Source organism: Phyllostomus hastatus, unplaced genomic scaffold (genome assembly GCF_019186645.2).
Source record: "Phyllostomus hastatus isolate PE091 unplaced genomic scaffold, TTU_PhHast_1.1 phas_contig_210, whole genome shotgun sequence".
In the NCBI taxonomy this organism is placed as follows: domain Eukaryota; kingdom Metazoa; phylum Chordata; class Mammalia; order Chiroptera; family Phyllostomidae; genus Phyllostomus; species Phyllostomus hastatus.
The window spans coordinates 3,866,711-3,876,112 of record NW_025333737.1 but is presented as its reverse complement, the minus strand read 5'-3'; the positions used below and the strand labels follow the sequence as shown (position 1 = coordinate 3,876,112).

The 9,402-nt window shown below is 42.3% G+C and overlaps 1 protein-coding gene across 4 annotated transcripts; it reads right to left on the bottom strand.

The window, feature by feature from the left end:
• Window positions 1-1,467: 1,467 nt before the first annotated feature.
• RSKR (ribosomal protein S6 kinase related) lies at window positions 1,468-9,335 on the bottom strand. Of its 4 annotated transcripts, none has more exons than XM_045835724.1 (12): window positions 9,016-9,335; window positions 8,390-8,638; window positions 8,209-8,292; window positions 8,007-8,075; window positions 5,752-5,821; window positions 5,416-5,520; window positions 5,192-5,232; window positions 4,948-4,975; window positions 4,749-4,838; window positions 4,573-4,661; window positions 4,335-4,445; window positions 1,468-3,893 (listed from the first exon to the last, which is right to left on the bottom strand). In XM_045835724.1, the coding sequence occupies exons 1-12, from the start codon at window positions 9,157-9,159 to the stop codon at window positions 3,672-3,674; spliced, it is 1,302 nt and encodes a 433-aa protein (XP_045691680.1). In that variant the 5' UTR covers window positions 9,160-9,335; the 3' UTR covers window positions 1,468-3,671. The 4 variants fall into 4 exon arrangements, with proteins under 4 accessions (XP_045691680.1, XP_045691681.1, XP_045691682.1 ...); XM_045835725.1 differs by having other exon boundaries at window positions 8,390-8,635; XM_045835726.1 differs by lacking the exon at window positions 5,416-5,520.
• Between the last annotated feature and the right edge of the window lie 67 nt (window positions 9,336-9,402).

Sequence of the window (9,402 nt, the reverse complement as noted above, 5' to 3'; positions counted from 1 at the left end):
AGTAACTAAGGAATAGAGATTACCAGTTTTTTAAAAAAAATCAGTGAACAAGTAAACAAATGAACAAATCAATATATTTTAAAGTAATTTAGGTTAGAGGTGAGAGACAATGAGTAGAACTACGAAGACACTGTTCTAGAAGAAGTATGTAAGAATTGGTCTTGAGACTAATTGTAAATTCTTTTTATTTATTTATTTTTTATATTTTAGAGAGTGGGGAATGGAGGGAGAAAGAGGGAGATAAACATTGATGTGAAAAACAAGATTGGCTCTCATACATGTGCTGACTGGGGACCGGACCTACAACTCAGGCATATGCCCTGACAGAATCAAACCAGCAACCTTACTTTGCCAGACAACATCCAACCAACTGAGTCACATTGGTCAGGGCCTAATCTTAAATTCTTAAAAAAGACAGAGGGAGTAAAGGTAAAATATCCATATTTACAGGTGTATCTGATTTCTTCTAGGTAATGACAAATTAAAGCATAGGTTTAAACTTAAAAGATCATTTCAGGTTGTATATTAAAAAAATTTTAAGTGAACTTAATATATATAAATAAAAAGTATTATATTTATAGGTCAGTGATTCTGAATGAGTAAAGGGTGCCTTCCAAGGATGAACATATCAAAACTAGGGGGTGGGGGACAGTGCTTTTTTCAAATTATACTGTCTGAAACTTTGATTTTCTGTTTCCCCCTCCATTCAGCCCTGAAAAATCACTGTTGTAGTGTACCACTGATTGAATAGAGTATGTGAACAATATCCTCATTTGGTAAGAGATTATTCAAACTACACTTAAACATGATCATGGTCTCTAAGCAATCTAATATGACCTAGGAAAGGGACCCTAGTGACATGCTAAGTTAACCATGTCCTAAAGACCTTAACTCAATATGCTGCTGTGACCAGAGAAGCTAATATAATGTTAGGTGACCTAAACATTAACACTGAGTCAGACACATAGAATCATTAAACCATCTGCATCTGCCCTTTGAAAAAGCGTTACAGAAATCTGAAACCCATCCCTCACGATTGAGAACCAGTGGCTACAAACCCCTCATTTTATACATAGGAAACTAAGACCCAGAGAGGTTAAAATGACTTGTGTAAAGGCACTGAGATAGTTGATGATGAATCCAGGCACCAGATCTCCTAAATTTCAATCTAATACTCTTTAACTACTATTTTAGAAACCATTAATTCCTATTTCTAGTATTCACGGTTTTTATCTAATGTGCAGTTCTGGCCACTACAAGGTAAATTTAAAACAGCTTTAAAAAAGTGTCTAAAGAGAAACAAATGAGATAATAAAAAAGATTACGGATACATTCTTTTATTTTTTTTCAAAGATTTTATTTATTTACTTTTTTGACAGAGGGGAAGGAAAGGAAGAGAGGGAAAGAAATATAGAGAAACATCAATCCATTGCTTCTTACACATCCCCAACTGGGGACCTGGCCAGCAACCCAGGCATGTGCCCTGACTAGAAATTGAAGCAGCATCCTTTTGGTTTGCAGGCCGGGACTCAATTCACTGAGCCATACCAGCCAGGACTCCTTTTATTTATTTATATCCCAGCCTCATTCCCAGAAGGCTTGCAAAGATGCAGATAATATAGTAAGATAAAACAGAAAAATGAGAATTAGGAAAATAAGTGTAGAAAATAAAGGAAACGAAGGAAGAACGTAGCTGTTAGGCAGGGTAGATAGCAAACCAAGGCAGGGAGGGGAAGGGAGACTGTCTCACCCATTAATTCAGCAGTCCTGAGCCTAGTCAGATAAGATTGCCAGGTGTTCCGAAAATCAAAAGAAAGACTATGATAAGCGCAGGAGGAGGGAGCCTTGTGTGTATCATTTCCACTATCTGGGAAAGGAAGCCTTTGAAACTGTATGTTAATACCAAGGTCTGGAGAAGGGAGGAGGACGGGGAAATCAGAAACTGGCTACAAGCATAAAACCCCTAAAATCCCAATAGTCAGTGCACACAGTCTAGCCAGGTGCCTGCTTGTACCTTCACACTCAAGCGTATTTCATAAATAAACTTACTATCTCATTTCCACTATACTTGCTGTCTCTTGACTAAATTCATCTCTCAAGAGTGAGACAAGAACCAATGAGGGGGAGCCCCCTAACTCAGGTCTCCCTAATAACAGTAGCTAGCATACAAAATATACAACATGAAGTCCTTAAACCCTTGCTGGAGGTGGGCCACAATTTGGCTCTAAGTAGTCTAGCATCAATATGAAAAGAAAAATATAGTCAGTTGAATATTCAGTGTCTTTAAGGTAAAGCCAAACAGCAATTCAGGGAAAGCGCAACTTGGTTCAGAGAAAATTTCTCCTATGCATCTTTAAAAAGAACATTATGAATTGTAATCATAAATACCCTTTACAGTATCGACAGCAATTAAGTTTCATAGGGATTTGATACAGATTGCCAAAGTACAATCCAGAAAAAGCAATTCTATAGAGGCAAATAAAATGCTAGCTATGTACGGGGAAAATCTGGCTTAATCCAGGGACAGAATTAATAGAAGTACACAGAATATTTTACAGACTCCCTTTGGTCTGAAAAAAGAAATCAGATACGACTGAAGAATATTAAAAATGAAGCTTTTGAGAAGTTAAATAAAAATGAAAAGAAGTCAAAAGGCCAGAAATGTATAACAAATTTAAGGTCCAGATGATTTTCTTTACTAAAGGAAAAAGTACTTAAATGTTAAGGTTGATGTCATGCCTCTTAATCCCTTGGTTTGCCCATTAGAAACTGAATCCTGGGATGTCTAGAGCAATGATCAGTTTAAGAATCCTTATGTCACCCCTGGACAGGTAGCTCAGTTGGTTGGAGCATCATCCTGATACACCAGGGTTGCAGGTTTGATCCCCAGTCAGGATACGTGCAAGAGTTGGCCAATGAATACATAAATAAGTGGAACAATGAACTGATGTTTCTCTCTCCCTATCTCAGATCAATAAATAAAAAATTTTAAAAAAGAGTCCTTATGTCTTTCAAAGTGGTTTTGTTTTGGAAAAAATATGGATAGCTATTCCAGTTACCTTTAATGACATTTAACACACCCATGTTTCACTCCCTATTTATTTTCTTTGTCACATTAGGTTACTATGATTCATTTTTCAAATTATTTAAAATTAAACTCATTACAGACTGGTTTTGTGCCCCCAGAATCATATGATTTAGATACATATTGGGGTTGAAATGCCAGCTTTTGAGACCTCTGAGAAATATTCACACTGCTTCTGAAGAACCTGTTAAACATATAAATAGTACCTTGGGAACCCATGAAGTGTTATTATTGCTCAAGAAAGGAAAAATGATGCAGAAAAAAAGTGGGAAAGTGAAATAAGCCTCTGGCTAAAAGCTTCAGGGCTTGAGCACTGGAGAAATGAAACAGAAAGAGGTTGACACGCTGATCTGAGATAATGAATTGAGAGATGGGTTGTATGATGGGGGAAGGACTAGGGCCGGTTATGGCTGCCAGCAGCAGAATGCCCAAGAATTAAACTCTGGTACAATGCCTAGAAGAAGAACACAATGATAAGAGATTACAAAGTAAAACCAAACTGGATCATCAAGGTGGTCATACTGAGTTGGTAGTGGAGGTGATCCTCAGGTTCCCAAATGGGCCCCTCAATCTATAGTAGAGGGCCTCAAGCAGGGCTGGAGTGGACCAGGTAGGATTCCAGGTTATAGTCAAAGTCCTTGAACAGCATGGACTCTGATGGACTACGCTGGGTAGCTTGGGTCTCCATGACAAAGTTCACTGGCTGCTTCTGTAAGAGCTCTGGGTCAAAGACCACACCCCGAAAAAAAGGGTGGACCTGGAAGTGATGCAAATGCCGTAGACGCTGGAGGGGATTCTGGCATAAGAGCTGAAGGGAAATAAAGCAACAAGGATAAGGGACTGGGATAGGAAAGGGACTGTTAACAGGGGCACTGGAAAAGGAAAAACAAGTTCATGGAGCCTGGAGGGCAGGAAAAAGAACCCTAGAGAGGAAAGGATTTCTAAAAGAGGGAAACAGGCTAATGTGGGGGCAAAGGCAGGAATAAAGGAGCTGTAATGGTAAGAAAGTATCACTGGCCCACTCAGAAGTGACCTGTTATGGATGGGGCAGATAATTGGAGGACCAGGAACTCAGGAATGAAATTTGAAATGCTGGTTAGTGGACAAGTAATAACATAGTACTTGATCAAGTTGGAGCCCTGCCCCACAAATAATTCATCAGTGGAATGGGGAAATACCACTTCAATGACAGGGAAAGGAGAGAATGGTTTGTTTGGTAGTCAAGAAGGAAAGCGGTGCTCACCCTTACCTCATGGAGCAGAAGTGAAAGTCCCTGGTTAAGAGAAGCTGGCATCTCAGAGCCATGGTGGGTCACATTTGCCAACATGGCCACGTGATCTCTCTCTGCAGCCACTGGAAACTGAGTTAAGAGGTGTGGGGGGTATCACTTCTTAGCAGGAAAAAGGCAAGGTTCCCTAAGGTCTTCCCATCACAGGGCAAAAACTTTTCTCTTCTCTGCCCAGCACTACTATCATTCATTCTCTCACCTTTCCAGTTGCCAGAGAGAAAAGCAAGACACCCAGGGACCACCAATCAGCAGCATGGTTGTAAGGCCCTCCACTCAGGACCTCTGGGGCTACAAATTTGAAAGATACTTGTCATTGACATTGGTTGGCTATCCTCCTGCCCAACGCTTGCCCACCGGCTTTAGCTTTTTTCTTACCCATGTATTGAAGAGTGCCACAGACAGTATAGGCTCGAGCTCCCTGGGGCAGGTGGCGGGACAGACCAAAGTCTGTCAGTTTCAGATGACCTATAAAAGATAATGCAATAGCACCACTCTGTTCCATCCCTCATCAGCCATGACTTATTCCCAAATGAAATACCTCTCATTCTGGGGCTAGGAAAAGAAAAGGACTTACCTCGTTTATCCAGAAGGATATTCTCCATCTGAAAAATCACAGGTGAGAAGTTATTATTCATCCTCTTCCTGTATACCCCACAGCTGAAGATGCCCTACTCAACATTCAGTTCTATACTTGGAAGGTCCTTGCCCATGAGGGCCCCATGGGTCAGCTGTTTTCAGCTATCCCATGATTTCTTGGATGTGTGGAACTTCTTACTAAGGCCCCTCCTCAGACAAAGAAAAAAAACACTTAACTCTACCTTCACATCTCGATGGATGATGCCCAAGTCATGGAGATAGCCTGTGGATGACAGCAAGTGCATGGGGTGTGCTGCAGCTCTCCTGTCCTTTCCAGCCACCCTGGTAGTCCCACGCCATCCCTATCCCTGTTCTTTGACCTCCATAGTTAATACCAATTTTCTTCTTTCTGTCCCCCCGCCATTAACTCTTCCCTCATTTCCATTACCACTCCTGTTTCACTTACACAGCACCAGGACCAGCTCAGCAGCAAAGAGGCGGATGGAAGCCTCAGCAAAGCAGCCAACAGCGGACCACAGGGAGTACAGATCTGTGCTACAGTAGCTGCACACTGCAAAGCACCAGAAGTCTGGGCAAATTTGGGGCCTACTGTGCCTGGGCTCAAGGCATTGTAGACCTCCTGCCCAAATTGATGCCATATGCTATTTGTTCCCTCTCCCTTTGGGAGATAGAAATGCTGTGAGGAAATAAAGCAAAGGCAGAACAAGCCAAAGGGATGGATAATCTCAGGTGAGGAATATGATAGAAGGATGCAGGGACTGAGGAGAGACCAGTCACTCACTAATGAAGAGGTGCCGTTTTCCCTGCCAGCTGTCCCCCAAACCATGTACAAAAGGATGGTTGATCTGTCGCTAGGGACAAAGAAAACAGGAAATTAGGGAAGAACAGGGTCACTGAGGATCAAGGCAGCCAAGAAGTCAGAATATATCTACTTGTGCAGAAATGGAGCTGCTGCCCCACCTCTCAGGTTAAATGAACTAAATTGGGGCTGTCTGCCTGGTAATCTGGGAACCAGCATAATACTAAGAACACACTGGGACATGCTGAAGAGATTTCCCTGGCACTGCAGCAGCAGCTGGGGCAGGTGGGCCGTTGCCCAGGCTGAGGGGTGCCCAAGACAGGGCTGAGCTTGTGGTTGGGGGTGGGCAGCAATAGCTGGAGGAAGCCACTGCCACTAGTTCCCCCCACCCCAGCATGAGAAGCAAGAGGGGGAGGAGGGGATAGATGGGGGGAAGGGAGGAAGATGTTTTACTGTACATTACTGAGGAGGTGCATTTTACTGTAGAACCAACAGAAGTTGTGAATAAAGGTAACTCCGTGTCAGCAAATCTCAGCGACAACACAACTAATGCTTCTTCTGAAAGGACTAGACCCTCTGAAGGGAGCAGTCTTGTGGGGTGTCTCTCAGAAACCCATGATAGCAGCAACATGACAGAGAAGGTGGCTCTGAGCTCCTCCAGGCTGTGCCAGGTACAGAGGGTAGTGTATCAATGCCTCTGTCATGGGGGGAATCCTTCCCTTTCGTAGTAAATGCTGAATGTATGTTCACTCAAACCACTTGCTTGCATTAAGTGCCATCTCTGGTTGCTAAACTGTCACCTAACAGTTGAGGTTTGAGATGTTTTTGCAGTTAGTGCTTGAAACTCATCATAAACATCATGCTTTTTAAAGTTCACTTCGCTGTTTTTGTCTAATAGACTTATTTGTGTATTTTATCACCAGACCACAGTGCCAGATATTTTGTTTTTAAACACTTACATACTAATGGCTCAGTACTGAATGATTTGATCTTTCCAATTCTGTATGTGTTAACAGATTAATTTTATGTTTGCATGTGCATTCTAACATTTGAAACCCTAATTTTTATTACAGGAGCTATATGTATTTTTAAAAAAATAAATTTAAAAATTTAGATGAGCAAAACAAGAAAACACTGGTTATTCCAATAAAAATCAAGAATTATAGTTAATGACCTTGATGGAAATCCTGATTTTTTCTATGTATTATAAAAATATTACTTAATTCTTTTCTCTCCTCCCCTTTCCTTTATTTTAGTCATTCTAGTAGGAATGTAGGGCTATTTAATTCTGGTTTGAACTTGCAGTTCCCTGGTAACTAAGGATGTTGAGCATCTTTTCATGTGTTTATATGTGTATATATGTGTATGTATATACAGGTCATTTAAGTATATTCTTTTGTGAAGTGCCTGTGGGTTCCTTTGTTCACATTCTCTTACATAGTCTCCTTTTTTGTTTGTGGTTGTTTCATGGGTGAGGGTAAATCCAGTCCCTCTACTCCATCTTGATTGAAAGTAGAAGTTTCTACATTGATTTATAAAAGTGTTAACCCAATCTTACTGTATTTTTCGGACTATAAGATGCACCCCCCCCCCAATTTGGGAGGAATAGTGATTGTTAATACTGCTGTTGAGTTCTGTTTACATTTACATTGGTGTGAAATATTATGTTATTTATGTTATTAAATATTTTACCACATTTTTTGCTTCAAAAATTTTCCCATTATTTTCCTCCTCTAAAACCTAGGTGCATCTTATGGTCCAAAAATATGGTATATTCCTAGAATAAATACAACTTGGTTGTGATGTATTTCCATATTTATATATTGTTGCACACAGTCTAATATTTTGTTTATGATTTTTGTATCTACTTTCATGAGTGAAACTGGTTTACAGTTTTTCTTCTCTGATAATGTCCATACTGGGCTTTGGTGTCAAGATTATGCTGGCCTCATAAAAAGCCAGCATAAATTGGAACAGCATGAGTTGGAACAAGTTCCCAACAACAAACAAAAAAAAGAACCTAGACTAACCCTGCTGGTAGCTACTTTTCCCAGGATCTACTTTGGTTGGATCAGAGGGATAGGCAGAACCAGGAAAAGCAGGACAACTGTAGTTTAGTTTCTCCACCTTTGGTTTGCAGCCCGCACTCAATCCACTGAGCTATGCCAGCCAGGGCTAGTTTCTCCACCTTTAGTTTATAGTTCTTCCTAGGATCCTTTCCAGGGCTTTGTGCATACCTGGATGCTAACCTCCTCTTTGCATTGCTTCAGGATGTCCCTCTGGAGGACCTTGACCTTAGGCACCACCTGTAACAGGACAGGAATGATAGCTCCCAGAAGAGAATAATGCTACTGAATTGTTTATTCCTCCCAACCTTTCCAGAATCAAAACTGGAGGCAGGGACTAGAGAATAATGTGGAAGAGTACCTAGGTCCCTACCTTCACTGCACATATTGCTTTCCGGTCACAGTCTAACACCTTGAAGACAGTTCCAAAGGAGCCTTTAGCCACAAGGCCTAAAATCTGTACAGAAAAATGGAGAATAGAACAGTTGAGACTCTGGTCATTTCTAGATTTCTCCCCAAAACAAAGATGTCTTCCAGTGATTCCATTGACCTACCTTCAGCTGCCGATGCCCCCTAATGGGCCTAATGGGAAACTCCGGCAGAAAGAGGTTGATGATCTGAGGCACTGGCCACTCAGACAGAGGCTTCTCTATTAGCGGTGGGGCTGGCTCCAGGGGCTTCTGGTGCTGGCACTGATGCCCCAATAGTCCCCACAGTTCTTCCAGGCCTGACCTGGTGGTCCCCACACCTGACCAGAGGCTCTTCCAGCCTCGGACCCAGGGGCCCTGGATGTTGCCACCCTGCTGAGAACGAAGGGAGGCCACTCTAAACCTGCGCCTGAGGCATTACAGGTTCAGCAGGCACTCCCTCTAATAGCAACCCTAGAAATACATTTTTGAGACCAGGCAAAATTGCCACCATTATTCTTGCTTTGGGCCAAGGTCTAGATTTCCTGAACGTGATTCAAATCCTCTAGAAGGCAATATTTGGACATTTGCTCCATGAGGCATCCAAGGTCCAACCTGTACCTCCCAGTGTGGGGCTGGGATACTTTCACAGTACAGCCTTCCCACCCCCACAGTGGGCATCGCTAACATGCTCCTCACCAGTCATTTCTCAGGCCTCAAGCCCAGGTCTTCTTCACCTCCCCTAGACAGGCTGCCAGAGCCCCACAGCCTACCTCATGAAGAGCAGCCGCCCGGGCGTGTTGTCCCTGCCGACAGCTCACTGTTCCCATTCTCAGCCTCTGCCTCTTCTCTCTTTTCGCTAAATCTGCTGTCCCAGTTACATAAGCAATTCCTCCCCCTGATGTTGTATTACACATGAACCCTGCCTCTTGCTGTTCATGTCTAGAAATGCAAGTGATGCAGTCAAACCTCACCCTTATCCCCAAATCCTATTACCCCTGGTCAGAACAGGTTTACAGCCAGAACTAAAATGTACAGAGAGACCTATCAGCATAGGGCTAGTGTCACACCAGAGCTGGGAAATATCTGTGATACAGTTTTAGGCAAGAGTGAAGAGGCTACCCTCTTTAGAGTGGCAGCTAGAGTATGAATCTTAGGTT

Coding starts and splice junctions, on each gene's coding strand:
- RSKR (XM_045835724.1), bottom strand. CDS start 9,159: ATGTGTAATACAACATCAGGGGGAGGAATTGCTTATGTAACTGGGACA. Junction 5,822..8,006: donor AAGAGGAGGTTAGCATCCAG/GTATGCACAAAG, acceptor CTTTGTCCCTAG/CGACAGATCAACCATCCTTT. Junction 4,976..5,191: donor TCATCCATCGAGATGTGAAG/GTAGAGTTAAGT, acceptor GTGATTTTTCAG/ATGGAGAATATCCTTCTGGA.